The sequence below is a fragment of the Chenopodium quinoa genome, unplaced genomic scaffold, assembly GCF_001683475.1.
Source record: "Chenopodium quinoa cultivar QQ74 unplaced genomic scaffold, ASM168347v1, whole genome shotgun sequence".
Taxonomy (NCBI): Eukaryota; Viridiplantae; Streptophyta; class Magnoliopsida; order Caryophyllales; family Amaranthaceae; genus Chenopodium; species Chenopodium quinoa.
In genome coordinates, this window is record NW_018744239.1 from 4,251,584 (window position 1) to 4,268,866 (window position 17,283).

The 17,283-nt window shown below is 35.4% G+C and overlaps 1 protein-coding gene and 3 long non-coding RNA genes across 4 annotated transcripts in view; 2 read left to right on the forward strand and 2 right to left on the reverse strand.

Moving 5' to 3' along the window:
• The window catches only part of LOC110694219 (elongator complex protein 2-like), a 29,580-nt gene extending 26,667 nt beyond the window's left edge, over positions 1–2,913 (reverse strand). Inside the window, exon 1 of the mRNA XM_021871403.1 lies at positions 2,800–2,913. Coding sequence (XP_021727095.1) covers positions 2,800–2,888 — 89 coding nt within the window. The 5' untranslated portion in view covers positions 2,889–2,913. The remainder of the gene's footprint in view (positions 1–2,799) is intronic.
• Positions 657–7,236, forward strand: LOC110694222. The gene is made up of 3 exons (XR_002505798.1): positions 657–1,581; positions 2,737–5,349; positions 7,115–7,236. It is a non-coding gene; the product is annotated as an uncharacterized LOC110694222 (long non-coding RNA).
• Positions 4,662–17,128, reverse strand: LOC110694223. The gene is made up of 3 exons (XR_002505799.1): positions 16,884–17,128; positions 14,556–14,615; positions 4,662–4,734 (listed from the first exon to the last, which is right to left on the reverse strand). It is a non-coding gene; the product is annotated as an uncharacterized LOC110694223 (long non-coding RNA).
• Positions 14,928–15,879, forward strand: LOC110694220. Its single transcript, XR_002505797.1, has 2 exons — positions 14,928–15,269; positions 15,800–15,879. It is a non-coding gene; the product is annotated as an uncharacterized LOC110694220 (long non-coding RNA).
• Positions 17,129–17,283: the final 155 nt, after the last annotated feature.

Consider the following 17,283-nt stretch of genomic DNA (forward strand, 5'->3'; position numbering starts at 1 on the left):
ATCTTGGTTAGGAATTTGGCTTAAAGATTTTTGAAAGTTTTCCCCACAGACGGCGCCAAATTGTTTCGGGTGAAAACAATGGGACCTTGCCGAAGGTCCGCTGAAATGGAGAAGGCTGGATTCGGTTGTTTCGGGTGAAAACAATGGGACCTTGCCGAAGGTCCGCTGAAATGGAGAAGGCTGGATTCGGTCCAAGTTATGTTGGGCCCAAGGTTTCCTGCACAGTAAACACACGTAAACTAGCCTCGGGGGTGTTGCCGAGGAAGGCCCCTCCGATGCTAAAGTCAGTACAATGTGTAAGAAGAGGACACTATGCAAGAGAGTTTGTTGCTTGAGGCTTTATGGAATATATCAGAATATATGAATGAACATATGAATCTATGAATCAATCAGAATCCATCAGAATGATGGCTTTTATACCTCATCATACATGGAGAGGTTGGGCCTTAGCCCAATTGGCTTGCTTTGTGGGCTGACCTTTGACTTTAGCACAATTGGAGAGTTGAACCTTGACCTTGGGCTTTTAATTGGATCATTGAGTGCTTAGGCCCAATTGGACTAAATTGGACCCAAACAGTTTAGATTCTCCCTTCATGATGATATGGAAAAAGCATTATTCGAAGGTCCTTGGTTCATATTGGATCACTATCTTATGGTTTCTAGATGGAAACCAAATTTTAGGTCATCCTTGAATTCGTTTCAAAACATATCTGTTTGGATACGTTTTCCGGAACTCCTAGTAGAATATTTGATAAGGTCATAAAAGTATATTATTTTATTTCATAAACTCTCGACTTTATATTGATATTTAATGGTTTAAAGATATATTAAGTAATTTTTTTTCCGAGATACGAACTACTACTATTTTATTTATTTGTCTGTAGGAAGGAAGATTACGGTTTCAAGTGATATTTTAACACCGCTCGGATCAAATGAGGCAAGACCCATAAGCCCAATCATCTCACATCAACCCATCAATATGTGAACAGGTCATGTGGGTCATTGAAGTATACCACTTTACTCTTTCAAAATAAACAACAAAACAACTTCAGCAATAAGCATTACAGGGGCAAAACAAAAAGAAGAAAAAGATAAGAAGTAGCTCCACTTCTTGCGGAACCAACTCCCAAAAGAAAAGATAAGCATGAAATCAGATTACTTTGGGAGGATATACTCAGATCTTGGGGCTGACTTTTCGGTGGGAAAAAGGGGAAAAACAGGCTAGATGATCGTGAATTTAGGGGGCGACATTCTGAGCAGCGAAATTCAGCAACAAACCAGAAGAAAACTAGCAACAACGAACTCAGGGGAAGTTGAACTCGGCGACAGAGGAACCGAGGTGGTTGTAGTTCTCGGTTTGCTACGAAATAGGTTGGAATTTCGTTGAGTTGAAAGTTGTACTTTGGGGGAAAGTTTCTGGGCTGGTTTTAGTTGAAGTAAATCAGCAGGAAAAAAAGGTTGAACTGAGAGACATCGCAAGGGATCTGAAGAGAAGAACTAAGATAGAAGCTGCGGTGGAGCAGTATATTGTTTGTGGGCCTGTTCGCGGTTGTTTCTCCTATTTTCACTCTAGAAAAATTGGTATTCATTACTCTAGATTCCTTTGTTAATTTATGATTTTTGCATGTACTATTTCAACGGTTGGTGATTTCGTACTAATTTAATCTTGTTTTCATCATTTCATTATTGTCAGATTAAGGAGTAGTTTCAAGTATTATCGGATTCATTTACTTGTTACATTTATTTTCTTACTTTCTTCAAGCAATATGGTTATTATAGCTTTCATTGCTTTACCTTCGGATATGTCAGGCTAGATTAGTCGTGGGTACGGAGATGTATTATACATTGGATTATTGTATTGTGAGAATAAGAATGTGGTAATTTGACAGTATTATGTTTATTTCTTGATTGGATTGGTATTCTGTTTTATTGGTATGAACTATCATATTATATTACAGACCGACCATCTTTAGTATAATTTGTTAGTTTAATTGCTAGAGTATTGCCGTGTGATACGTAATTGTCTGGGTTAGTACTCCTTAGTAGCACTTAGGTGTTTGATAGGTGACTAAAATTTGTCCGATGCCGATGATTATCAACCCTTTAGGTTGCATGAATCCGAGCTTGTGAGATTTGTGGCTTAAGTTAGCTACTTCCTAGTTATTAATGCTGCTAATTAATCGAGTCCAGAGAGCTTATTCTAGATTGGTAGTTAGTTAGACAATATTCCAAGAGCTTGTTTGATTTATTTGCAATTAAGGGAAGTGTCGAATGCTTGTTTGTGTTCATCGGCTAACATTGAGATAAAAACATGATTTATATAATTCGATGATCAATCAATATTCCAATGCTATATTGTATCTCCCGATCCCTATTTCGTCATTCTTGATTTTTGATATTTACTATTACTGTTAGTTTTATATCTCCGTACTTAGCTTATTTTCAAGTCCGTAGTTTTATGTATTAGATCGTAATAGTCATTCTTCAAATCAGGGGTTTTTAACATTCGTAAGTAATAATTTGATAATCTAATTCTCTGGGGGGATCGACCCTAGCTTACCCTACTACATTTTTAGGTGGTTTTAGTTAGGTTTATTTTTGGTAGACACGCGACAGTCGTACCAAATTTTGGCGCCGTCGCCGGGGAATTGGCGTTTTATTACATTATTACTTGTATTTTTGCTAACTTTCCTTACTAACTTGTCATCTAATTCCTTGTTTGTTTATGCGTGACAGAAATTTGAAGAATCAAAGATTAAGGGAATTTGCAACAAGGAACCAAGGACTAATAAATATTACCTTTTTCTACGTCTTTTGTAGCTAAAGGACTCGTGCTCAGATATTGGAGCAAGCTTGTCAGATTCCGTTGCCTCTAAGTGAAAGTTCATCTTCGGATGAGGAAACTGAAGAAATTTTTGAGATGGCTGACCGTACCTTAAAGCAGCTTGATGTTCCTACCTTTGATCCTAATATGCATATTAGATGGTGAGACAGAATGTGAAATCAAGCCTAGACTGATTAGAGCATTACCCACATTTTCAAGCTTCCGCAATACTAGCTCCTTGGGTTCAGTTTACATGAATGAGGCGAACAGATTCTTGAAAGAATTTCACATAGCATGTGCGGGGATGAAACCTGCTGACGTAACCCTTGACCAGCTCAAGTTAAAGGCATTTCCTTTTGCCTTGACTGATGCTGCCAAGGAGTGGTTGTTCGAACTTCCGGCAGGAACCATCATAACCTGGACTTAGATGCAAGAAAAATTCATTGAAAAATATTATCCGGCATCTCTGGCGACAAACTTTTAGAAAAGAAATTGTGGGATTCAACAAGAAGATGCAGAGACATTTCATGAGTATTGGGAGCGTTTCATAAAGTTACGAGACAGCTGTCCTAACCATCAGATCAGTGAGAAATTGGTAGTGCAATATTTTTATGAAGGGCTCACGGAGTCGGATTGGAACTTAATTGATGCTGCAAGTGGCGGAGCACTGGTTGATAAGACACCCGTAGATGCAAAGATACGGATAGCGAACATGGCAGCAAACTCTCAGTATCGAGGAGGTCGAAATATAAAGTCCACTTTTGTACGTCAAGTTAATAAAGTGGTGAGTTCTAACCTCGAGCAACAAGTAGCGAGTAATGATCGAGAAAGGGCAAGAAAAAGCATGTGGCATCTGTTCAATGGTAGGACACCCAACTGATATGTGCCCCACTATTCAAGAGGAACAAGTGAATTCTATTAGCGGTGGTCAGGGGCAGCAAAGACGTTATGATCCGTTCTCTCAAAATTATAATCCGGGGTGGAGAGATCATCCAAACCTGATATATGGCAATGTTCAGCAATAGACAGGCAACTCCAACCTCAGACAACCTAAGCCATGCAGAACTTAGCAACCTAGCCCAAACAATAAATCCAATTGGAGGAGGAAGATTTAGAAAATGCAGAAGAAAAAAACATTCCTAGAAAAAACCCAATTCAAGTGAAGAAAAATCATAGCATTAACTCTACTAGTATTTTAGGAATGAAGGCTAATAAATCCCTTAGAGTTCCGAAGATTAGCTTCCAAGTTAAAAAGGGCAATTCTTGTTCATTTGTTCAAAATCAAACTTAAATCGTTAAGGATGATCAACAATCACCTTCGACACATGATAGCGAACCTCCAGGTCTCCCATTCCCGCAAAGCGGTACAAGAGACGAGCTCCCCTCCATCTATAATAGCTCAAGCAATCATGCCACCCCCATCTCTCTCAAAAATTCCAACCTCCTTCCCACCATCTCCTCTCAGCCAAGTTCCGCCTGCGAAGCCTCGATTAATGCACCATCTACTCCCCATATTCCCAACTCTGAAATTATGGCCGACATTAGCATGCCCTATGCAATTGGAAAAAAAAAAGAAATTAAACCATGAGTGTAGCATTAAAGGTGATAATAACCCCTTACATATTCCAATCTCAGTCCGAGTATGAATTAAATCCCCTTCAACCACCAATGGAAAACCCTCTAACCTTCCTCTTGCAATTAGAAAGCATAATCTTAAATCTCATGTTACCTCAAAATCTCCTAACATCCTTTGTTTCGGGGATTGAAGTGATAGGCTTCAAATTGAACCTGAACTTTGTATCGTCGGGGAACTTAACTCTGGAAATCAATCTGATGATCTCGCCAATCCTTCTTATGACGAGTCGATGTTTAGCTCGGAGTCAATTCCGTCGTTCCCCCCTTTGCAATTGCTAATATGAAGACAATTATGTGGAATGTTAAAGGTGCAGCGTGTAAGGAATTTGTCACATGTTATGTGCTTAATTCAATCTCATCATCCTGTTATACTTATTATTTTGGAAACAAAAGCTAAGGATAGCAGAGCTCAAGAAGTCTGCAAAAAAATTAGGGTTTAACAGCAATAGTACAATCGGTGCTAGGGGTTTGAAGGGTGGTATTAGGCTTTTCTAGAAGAAGCCAGCAGAATTGGTGTCCTTGTTTAAGTTTGTCCTAATAATCCGGAGGTCCTTATCACTGGTATTCATGCCCCATCTACAGCTAAAGACAAGAAAATCTTATGGAATGACCTCGAAAATAATCTCCCCCCTTCCAACGCCCCTTGGATGGTGGTGGGAGATATGAACGAAGTCCTGAATCAATCGGAGAAAATGGGAGGGAGGCCTGTCACAGCTTCTCAAGGCAGCAACTTTTCAGATTGGTTTGATGTTGTCGGTCTTGTTGATCTTGGTTATAATGGGCCATCTTACACTTGGAATAATGGAAGATATGGGTTGGAGCTAATAAGAGAAAGGCTAGACAGAGCACTTGCAAATGCAACTTAGCTTGATCTTAATCCTCATACCCAGGTATATCACCTTTCGAGAACATATTCTGATCATTGTCCAGTGTTAATTTGAACTAATAATATTGTCACTAGGGGTAATTTTCCTTTTCGTTGTAACGAATCATGGCTTGCAAATCCCGACTTTCGTGATTTTTTCAAATATTTATGGAATAAGGGTGGCTCGGATTTTATCTCTAGTAAAAACTTTTTTATTAATGATGTCATGCATGGGGATAAAAATGTTTCTAGAAAGAGTATGTAATACCCGAATATTTTAAGATTTAATCAAATATATTTTATGGCTAAAATATGATATTTTAAATTATTTTATAAATTTTTTATACTCTATTTTTGTTATCCTATAAAATTTTTCTTAAACCCTAAAATAGTTATCAATTGCTTTAAGAAAATTAAAAAAATTAAAAAAAACATTGTCGTCATTTTCCTTTTGGCTGTGCGTGAAACCAAACCAAGATTTGATATTTTCTTTTAATTTTCTTATTTTGATTTCGCTTTTGCGCATCATCATCATCTCATTAGCATTATCATATAAGTGCTTTTGATTAATCTAAAAACCAACATTTTTTTATGGGGTAATATAGCAATTATGCAGATGCGTGGTCTTCTATTATTATTGTTGTTAGAGTAAACGTCTTCCGACTTCCGAGGTAATCACACTTGTCGTTTTGGAGTCGTATGTTTTTATATTTTGACTAGAAATCACACTATTGATCCTTTGGAGTTGTTTAATATTAACGTGATTGTATTATTATTATTATTATTATTATTATTATTATGTGTAAATTTATTGGACATGTTTGGTTATAAATTGTTTATTGACTGTACTCTGTAATATTATGTGTAAATTTTATGATTTGTTATTCATATGATCATGTTTTGAAAATATATGGTTGATTTATGATGATCTATGATTTAATTGTTGTATTATTTTATTGTATTATATTGATTGATTGTGTTTTTATTCTAGGGTTCTAATGTTGTTGATGTAGGAAGTATTGTTTTTGAGGTTTTAGGGTTACTAATATTCTTATTTTTTTGGGTTGTGAGTTAATTATATTTGGGAACTAGTTTTATTGTCCTATAAGAGTTGGGATATTTTATAAACCGGAAATGTCGTGTTACATTATTTGGGAACCCGTGCCATTATTAAGATATTGATTATGAATCTGTAAATGATTATTTGAGCAAGTATGAGATCAAAAGAGTTGAGAATTATTATTTTGTTCTTGGTTTGAGGCTCGGCGTTATAAACCTTAGTCCTTAGCATGTTGGTAAGGAGATAATGATCATGAGTTAAGAATGAGGTACAATCTTTATTTATATTTTTTTATGGTCCCCTACAGTGGGATTTGACCCATATTGGTTATGGTTTAAGGTGTTTTCTGGTTATTGAGAGTATTCAAGTTCTTATACTTGTTAGTTTGTTATTTGAATTACTCATGTCCAAGGCTGGGTATAAAACAAAGAGCGTGGCACACTTATGGGATAGATGAGTTAATTGAGTAAAGTTCCGTATTGTTCGAGGTTGGATTTGATAAAGGTTATTTTTAGAGTACAATGTGTAATGTAGTTTTGAACTACATTGTTTAATTGAGCTATTAGTGTTAATTATTCTATTATACTCTGTATTCTGATATGTGATGATTACTCATCTTTTTGCTGACATGTGTGTTTGTTTGTTGTGCTACTTGTGTTTGCGGCCATGTCTTTTTCTTATGGTGGCCCTGCGACGATCTATTTCGGAATTTGTTCTTAATGGTGAGCAGTCAAGTTTGTCTAAATAGGTTGATCAAGTGATCGTAGCTAAAGCAGCTCAAGTGTTTCGATTAGTATTTTATAACAAGTTTGTAAAGTTGTATAAATAGCTCACCTAGTTTATTGGGTTGTAATTATTGGGATTTTGTGAGCCTTAACACTTGACAAGTTGTTGAGTGTGGCGGTAATACCTCCGATTTAGGTGTATGCTTCCGCAGTTTATTCAAAGTTTGTTTATTTTTCCTTTATTTATTACTTATTATTAGCTAGTAAATTGGGGGTGTTACAGAGTATTAGCGATAAAAATCACCTCTTTGCTCGAATGCATGGGATTCAGAAAGTTCTTTGTGAGCATTACTCTCCCTTTCTCATAAGGTTGGAAAAATATCTCCTTAACCAACTTGACCATTCCTTAAAGGTTGAAAGAATTGGATTGGAGAAAATATGGGGACTAGAATACGAAATACTTTCATATTTTAGCGAAGTTTAGAGACAATCGGGGTAAAATTATCTCTTCAAAAAATGAACATGGGGAATGGGTGAGTGATCAGGATACACTAAAATCTATCTGTGTTTCCTATTTTAAGAACATCTTTTCCACCAGCCAATCTTCTTAGCCAAGAAATGTTAATTTCTCACCCAAAGCTTATGTTAACATTACTGACCGAAAATTTCTGGCCTCCCCTATGACTAAGTTAGAGGTTAAGCAAGCTCTAGATTCCATGATGCCTATGAAAAGTCCGGGTCCGGACGGTATCCAGCCTATTTTCTTCCAAAAGAATTGGGATGTGGTGGGTGACTCTATTTTTAGACTTATCTCTGATTGCTTTGCATCGGGTGTTGTTCATCATGTTATTAACGAATCTTTCATTGCTCTCATTCCTAAAACAGATAAACCTTCTTCGATGGATGAATTTAGACCTATTGGACTTTGTAATTCAATTTACAAATTAATCACAAAAGTGATAGCCAATATGATCAAGCCCCTTCTTGATAATCTCATTAATCCGGTTCAATCTAGTTTCATTCAAGGTCGTTCAATTGAGGAAAATATTCTTGTTATTAAGGAAGTTGCTCATTTTTTTTAAAAAGACGAAGCAAAAAGAATTTGATGGCTTTCAAAATTGATATTTCAAAAGCTTATGGTAGCTTAGAATTGAATGGGGCTTTATAAGATAAACACTTTTAGGAATAAATTTTCCAGAGAATCTTATTAAGCTTATTCTAAGTTGCATTACTACTCCTTCAATCTCTATCTTTTGGAATGGAGAAAAAACTGAGAGCTTTAAGCCTTCTCGAGGTATTCGGCAAGGGGATCCCCACTCTTCTTGTGCTTTGTCTTGAAAGATTATCGTTGTTGATAGAGAAAAGAGTTGAGTTAGGGGACTGGAAGCCTATTAATATTGATAGAGTTGTGTGCATTTCTCATCTCTTTTATGCAGACGATGTCTTTGTTTTTGCTAATGCCTCTATGAATAACCTTTGTGTTATTAAAGACACTATTCTAGAATTTGGGTGCAATACCCCGTATTTTTATACGTATTTTAACTTAAATAAGTATTTCTTAAAGTATTTAAATGATTCAAAATGAATTATTTATGTTGTTTCATTAATTTAAAAAGAATCAATTTAATTAAAAGTTTATTTTTAATTATTTAACAATCTTGAAAATATTTTATTTCATGATTTGGAACCTTTGGGGCATGTTATTTTTTATAAAAGGAAATTTTAAAGTCAACGAGTTTTTAAAGAAAGTAAAAATACTAGTTTGAATAGAAGAAGGGATCATTAAGGGTCGAAAGGGGAATTTAAATAGGAGGGTTTAGAGAAGGGGTATAAATACCCATCACATGGGGCAAATTGAACCTTGCCCAAGGTGGAGAATACCCAAGGTAACACTCTCTTTCTTTCTCCTCTTATTTTCTCTTTCTCTCTCTTATTTTCCCCTTCCCCTTTATTTTTATTTTTGTCTCATCACCACCCACACACACACACCACCATCGGCCGACCACCACCACATCCACCACCACCAGCACTCGCTGGCAACGGCGGCCACCAGGCGGGCGCGCAGCAGCCTGACCTTGGTGGTCGTGCGCCCCTTTCGAAAAAAAAAATTCTTCTTTTGATTTTTAATTAAATCCACCCTTGATCTAATTATTGATTTTAAGTTTTGTGATGATTTTTATGATGTTTGATAATAGGTATTTTGTATATAAATTTTTAGATTTGGTTTTGAATTAGAAAGCCCTAAATTACAAACCCTAGGTTTCTAAGTTTATGTATTTTGATGGGAATTGTTTATGGGTGATTTAATTATTGAAATAAGTGTTTAAAAACACAATTACAGCAATTTTAGATGATTTAATAAAGCTGGAATTTTTGTATATAAGCTACAATTAAGTTTCTTGAAAGGATTTTTAATTACCCATTAATTGGGAATAAAAGTAAGGGTTTTTAATTGAAATTCAGCTTATTTTAGAGGGTTTATGAGTGATTTAAAAAGTGTATATATTGCTGGAAATTTGTGTGGAATAGGTATTAATGACTCTTTGTAATTTTGGTTTGTAAGAGTTTTCCAAGTGAGTGATTTTATTTAGTTGTGGCGATTTTGAGATCATATTCAAGGTACGTTCGCGTACTTGGTAATTATTTGAATATGTAGAAGCATGCTAGGCTTTGATAAATTAATTCCAAGTAGTATCATGATAGGGGTTGGTTGGAATTTGTTGTATGATTGATGTTGGTGAATGATTTGTGATTGGAATTAATTATGTTGGCATGTTGGATATGAATCACACTTTTATTATTAGCATGATTGAAGGCATGTTTAATTAAACTAAATGTTTAATTTGGTTTGGAATATGAAAAGAAAATTTAATCATGGTTCATATAATTTTTATTGATGCTTTAAGCATGGAAATTGAGCTATCAAGTGTCTTAGTACACAAGAATAAATTATATTGCGGTGCCTATATGCACTTAAGGTGTTTCTAATACCGAGAGATAGGATTTGCGGTGCATTATGCGTTTAAGGTGTCTTTGACACCGAGGTAGATTAAAAAGGGTTCAACTATTAAAAGTTATGTGGTCACTCTCATTATTCAAGAATTTAAAATTTTTTATGTTTGATTGCTTGAATGATTATAATGTTGGATTGTGTTATGGTTGAGAGTCATCACCAAGTCTAATAATATGTAAACAACATAAAGTGAGAGATTACGCACAAAAACTCCTGGAACGTATATACCTCGAGTATGAACATATAGGGGGAGTTATGCGACTTTATATTTGACCATAACTTCTACTGGGAGTACAGGACGCTGTATTTTCCTTTTTATTTATTTTACGCGCAGGACGTCCAGTCACTTCATGTGGCATTTGCCTACTTGGTTAGCTCCCGGTGTAGTTTTCTTCAATTTATTTGGGGCAGGGATTTGGTTGGAAACCCGTTCGATGCGTAATCAAATTAAATGGACATTGGTATTTATCTAGTTAAATGTTGAATGTCTTGTATGCTTGTGTACAGGTGCAACAAGGTAAGTTGTGTGATGATAGGATGAAAGCATGTTAGTGTGTTTTTATTACGCTTATGTACTCAATTTTGTTGATTGTGTGTTGTATGTTTGTTTGGCCTTATATTTACCTTGGCCCTACGACGACCTATTTCTAGTGGTGAGTAGTGGGGACAAGTAGAGAGAAGTTTTTCAAGTGATGAAACATTTTCATGACGGGCATAAGTGAAGAGCGAATCATGCTTAGTGTCCATAAGAATATGATGTATTTTAATTGCTTTGAATATTATTTATTTTATTATGCTTATGAGACTAACGTAAAGTTTTTCAGTATTGTTTGGTTTTAAGGGCCTACAATGGTTCCAAGTTGTAGTTTGACTTCGATTGACTTTACTTTCGTTTGGTTTGACTTTTAAGTTGACTTGTTTTTGAATGGTTTTAAAGTTAATCTTCCGCTGTGTGTCTTTGATATTTGCTTTAGCCGTTTTCACGGTGGCGGTAATGTCTTAGATTTTCCTATTTCGTATTTTATAAAGGGAAAAACAGGTATTTTAATTTAAAGGAAAGGAATTTCTAAGGTGTTACATTGGGAACTTGTTAGGTTTACAAATCAGTCCTTCCAAATCAAAATCATCTTCCCTCCCAAAATGAGTCTTTCTCTTAAACTTTCCATCATCAATGCCTCGAACCTCTTGAGTGCTGCTACCTTCGGGAAGTATTTGGGAAAGGCTTAAAAAGGCTGATTATAATGATATTTTCACTAAGACTAAAGATAGGATTAGGGGTTGGCAAGCTAAGCTGTTGAACATGGCGAGGCGGTGGACTCTTATCAAATCCGTGCTTAATTCTTACCCCTTCTATTCTATGCAAACCACTCTTATACCTTGTTCTATTCTTGATGATCTTGTAGAAGGTTTTTATGGAATAAAGTTGATAGGTCTCATCATCTTCCTAGAACAAGTTGGGAGAAAATTTGCTTACCTATGGGGCTTGGAGGTCTAGGTATTTGGAAGTTAAGGAGTTGGAATTTAGCTTTCATGGCTAAATTAGGGTGGAGAATTATTCATGAACCGACAGACTTTGGGTTAAAATCCCTTGAGCAAAGTATTTTAAAAACTCCACTTTCTTAATAGTATTGATACTCCTAGTGCTTCTCCCTTGTGGAAAGATATCATGAAGGGTAAAGATCTTCTTTTGAAGGGCATAGCTTATAGAGTGGGTAATGGAGAGGATATATGTTTATGGTACCATCATTGGGTGGGAGAGGGTCCCCTGTACACTATTCTTGAGAAACCGATCCCTAATTCCATAACTCACTGGCGAGTAAGTAATATCATTCGCAATGGTGTTTGGGATTTGGGAAGAATAAGACATATTGCCCCTGACCAGTTGTGCAAGCTCATTGAATGCATCCCCCTCCCTTCTGTAGCTGATGTCAAGGATGTTATTTGCTGGAAGTGTAACACTAATGGTCAATTCATAGTAAGCAGTGCGTACATTCTTGAAGAAAATTTTGTCACCCATCCAACCTTTCCCCCTGTTAAGTGGAAGTCCATTTGGCACCTTAAGATCCCATATAAATACAAAATGCTTGCCTGGAATGCCTGCCATTCTATCCTTCCCGTAGCCACCATATTAGCAAACACTTTACCCAATTTTAATCCCATTTAAACGAGATGTGACTTGGATAATGAATCCCACCCTCATTTATTCAGAGATTGCATAGATTCGAGAGTTTTTTGGGCCAGAATTTTTCAAGGAAATAGGTTGGAGAAGGACTTCAATATTCATACCTTTTACAATATTGATTGGGTAGGATGGATAAACTATAACTTAGGGAGGAACAATAATTGGAAAACCATTTTTTTAATTGCTCTGTGGCACTTATGGAAGGCAAGGAATGGGTCTGTTTTCCAGTTGGCTATGATACATCCAGTTTCGATGTATAACAAGTTCATGTGTGATCTGGTGGCTACCTTTAATGCTTTTCAGGGACAGGACAATAGTATGGTGATCGGTATCAACGAGATGAAATGGAAGAAGCCTAGACAAGGATATGTTAAGCTTAATACAGATGGTGCCTGGAAAATCAGTGGACAAGCTGGTGCATGTTGGGTGATTCGTGGTGACCACGGTCGCTGGATTGCAGGAAAATCGAAGAAGATTCGTTCTAGGAACTCAATTGAAAATGAATTAATTGCAATCAGAGATGGGCTTGCTATGACTCTGGCTGCTAGGCAAAGGTGCATCATTGTTGAAATGGATGCTAGCTCGCTTAAGAAGACCGTGGAAGAGGTGGACAAATACAACACTCATGAATTTGTTGTTATCTTGAAGGACTTGGAGAAGCTGCTGAAAGGAAATAGTGAGGTAGGGTTCAACTTCATCCTAAGAGAAGAGAACTTTGTTGCTCATTGCTTGGCCAAACAAGCTGTCGAGATGGTTAAACCGGAAAAGCTATCATAGCATTGTTCCTGCCTGCGCTAGAGGTTCCTGTAAGAAGAATTGCTTGACAGCAATTACTAACCTGCTATCTGTTCTCACTGATGTTGGTTGAGAATTTGTTTTGAGATTTAAGCTTTTGTTGCTTTATATGTTCTGGCTACTAACTTTGTGTTTTAGTGTATGACTTTAAGCTGAGTGTTGGTAGGATTGGTACTCAGTTGGTTTAATTAATATATTCTCCTCTTCCTATTAAAAAAAAAAAAAAAAAAAAAAAAAAAAAAAAAAAAAAAAGACCTTCTGTAACACCTTCAAAGTTTGAGTCTCTTAAAACAATAAGAGTAACCTTTTTAACTTTCAAAACCCAACCATCGAACCTTGGGAGTGTTACCGCTACACTTATTTTCCGTAGAAAACAAGTGCAAAGCAAAACAAAAATACAATTTAATATACTAAGTGGTCTAAATGGCGGCAAAATTAAAATAGTCATTACATCCAAATTGTTAAATATTTTAAATAAAGTAAGTAAAAGGAAAATAAATAAGTTCGGAAATAAACTAAATTGTCTTAGCTACGTGATTATTCTAACGTCTCCTCACACGTAACCGAATACTCTCTTACCAACCTACAAAATAAATCAGAAACAAGAAAAGAGAGAAAACTCCCAAACTCAGATAAACTAAGTAATTCCAACTCCATCCCGTAAAATAAATAATTTTAATTCGAAAATATTTTATACATAATACAGTTACATAGACATTAATTATAATACTAAACCAATATCAAATTATCACATAATACTTTATTACTATAGTTAAGAAAGGAAAAGAGAATGCCAGTAAGCCGGGACTAATCCCTGTCACCACCTACTTTACAGAGGATCGCGCGTAACCCCAAATGGCCATAAAATAAAACATAATGTCCCTAGTTTGCACACCCCTCAATCCCTCACTAATACCCATTGATTAGGAGGAAGACTAAACATCAATCTACGTTAATTTAAACCAACTAGTAGCAACCATAACTACAAGTGGGTAACCTGTTCTTCACCCTTTCGGGTTTCATTTCCCTTCTTAATTGCAATGTACATTTTAATAGATTAAATTGTGCGATCACATTGCACACAAGTATTGCAAATCAATTTAATCCCAAGTAACAATATTTCAATTTCAGTATTATTAGAACATAGTCATTCTAAATGACATACTAATTACAACTCGTTTTCTAATAGGCCTTGGAGACTATCAATTACATATAATCAATCATCCAATTCCCAAGATTTTAATTATTTTAAAAATTCATACGATACCAATTAATCAAATTTTCGAAAATACTTATACTAGTACACAAAGTATAGAATACTAGTATAAAATATGATTCCATAGTATCATACGATAATACACTCATCACATATAATTATATAAGCACATAGTTGGCACAAAATATTTCAAAACAATTTCCTAACGGTTATCTAAAGATGATGGATATTGAAAATTACCTTGATCGTGCGTAAATCTCAAGGTAAGTAACCTCCGAAACGTTCACCTAATAGCCTCCGCTACAAATAAATAGATGATAAAACTAAATTAGTCTGACTTGTATAGCTAATAGTCTAATACGAAGTTAGTAGTAGTACAAGGGAAAAGAAAAAAGAACTCTTATATGCAGTGGCGGAGCCACGGTGGGTTCAAGTGGGTTCATTGAACCCACTGATTTTTTGAAAAAAATTAAAAACTTTTTTTTTTAAAAAAAAAAAAATCAAAATAGGTTTAAATAGAATATTTGTGTATTATATGGCAACAAGTAAAGTTGTAGCCCAGTGGTTATTTTTACCTCTCATCATACAATGATACAAGAGTTTGTGGGTTCAGGGTTCGAAACCCATAACTCACACTTTTATTTTTTCATTTTGTTTCCTTTCATCCTGCTTCCCCTAATCCCCTGCTTCCAGCTTTCCTCTTCCTCATTCCCCCAAATTGCAAAACCCTAACTTCTTCCTCCTTCTCTTAATCTCTTCCCGTTCTTCCTCCTTGGCTCCTTCTCTTCCCGTTCTTCCTCCTTGGCTCCTTCTCTTCCCGGCGCACGGGCGCAGCACCGCAGAAGTCCGCAGCAGCCACTCAGGCACTCAGCCAGCACCGCAGCACGACAGGTCGGCAGTAGGCCAGTAGTCACTAGTCAGCCCACTTTGCCGGTTTCCTTTAAGGCTTTAATTGTATGTCGTCTTCTATCTAGTTCTATCTGGCCTTCTGGGTTAATAATATATAAAGTTTTTGGTTTCATGATTTTTGTAGATAATTACGTGAATACGTGGTGTTTGAATGTGTGAATGTGTGATGAACTTTAGCTATCAATTTTGGGTTTTTGGGTGACTACTGTCTATTGAAAAAATGGTTGAAATTGGGGTCTTGGGGAAGGAAGTATCTGATTTTCATTTACTGATTTAGGGTTTGTAGATTGTAGAAGTAGTTCATTTGTTGAATTGTTGTCTGTTGACTTGAATTAGTGTAATTTGTATAGCCTGTACTTGAATTGTTGTTTGTTGAATACTTGAATTGTTGCCTGTTGAAGTGTTGAATGTTGATTGTCGGTTGAAGTGTTGATTGTCTATTGTTTTAGAGTGTTTATCAATGATTCAATGGAGGTTGTTTTAGAATGTACTACATTGTTCTCATGTTCTGTAATTAGTGTAATCTGTACATTGTTCTTGACTTCTTGTCATGGGTTATCATCGATTTATTGCAGAAGTCGATTAGAAGGGGATAATCAGTGCTCGGTGCTCCACTGCTCCGTCATCCACTCATCCATATTTCGTGGCTCTGTAGGTGAATAACTGAATTTTTACTTCTTAATTTCATATATTTTACATACTATTTGTTTTGATCTTGAATGAATGAATTCTTGATAATAAATTATGATGTATTGATTTTTATTATCTAAAAAAAAATCTGAAAAAAATTGTATGCAATTGCAAAGATATTCTTCTTCTTAGTTTGCTGTATTGCTGTATGCCTCTATTGCCGTATTGCCGTATGCAAAGATATTCTTCTTCTTGAATCTTGATAAATTATGATGTATTGATTTTTATTATCTAAAAAAAAATCTGAAAAAATAATTTTATAGTGATTGTGTGAACTTCTGTATTGCAGTATTGCCGTATTGGTGAGTGGTTTGCTTATTGATATTTTTTGGTTTATTTCTTTCTCGTATCCATTCTTTCCAGTTTCCAGTTAGCCTATTGTTGCTGTATTGTTGCATGTTGCTGTTAATTGGCGAGTGGTTTGCCGTATTGTTGCTGTTAGCCACTTAGCCTATCATTGAAACTGGTGAAATTCGTTGAGTTACTTTTGGTCTTTACATAATTGTATGCAAATATGCAATTCGTATAATTGTATTCAAATATGCAATTCGTACATAATTGTATGCAAATATGCAATTCATTCAATTGTAAATTATGATTCTGAACTTTCGAAATTTCGAACCCCCTATTTGGAAATCCTGGAGACGCCACTGCTTATATGTCAACTGTGTTGGTGAGAAAAAAATTTAGAAGTATAGAGTATTGATTAATCTAGTAGCCCATTATCTACAACATCTTTCTCCTTTTGGTCTGCAATTTCCACGCACCAAACTCCATAGTTTTCCTTCTTTAAAATAAATTTCAATGATGTCTACTTTTTGGCAGAAGAAAGCAACGCCTTCTCTTAATGAAATTCTAGTTCGTTAATTACAACAAGAGGCAAAAGTTTAAAGAAATTGAGTGGGTAAGACAAGAAATCATGAAAAGGTTTAATGATTAGTGTTTCAAATTAAGAAAACCATCGTTTACCGATGAAAGACTGGTTGGGAATGACGACTTGGTAAATTGAAAGAGATGGGTATTGTATCAGCTTTAGGATTTAGGTGTATATATATAACTTAGAGGTTAGGTTGAATTTCTCTAGAATATTTCGAAGATAAGACTCAATTCAAATTAAGGTTTGTTGCTAGCTCTTATCGAAAAGTTTAGTTTAATTTAATTTTTTTTTTCCAGTTTTCAAAATCAGTTTATGGAAATTATCCAAAATCAGTATTTTTTTTTTTTTATTTTTTTTTTTATAAATCCGAAAAAAGAAAATAATAATTACAAAATTTATTAAATTTGAAAATAATTATAAAAATTTGAATACTAGAAATTCATTTACTAAAAAAAAATTTGGGGTATTACATCTACTCCCCTAAAACGAAAG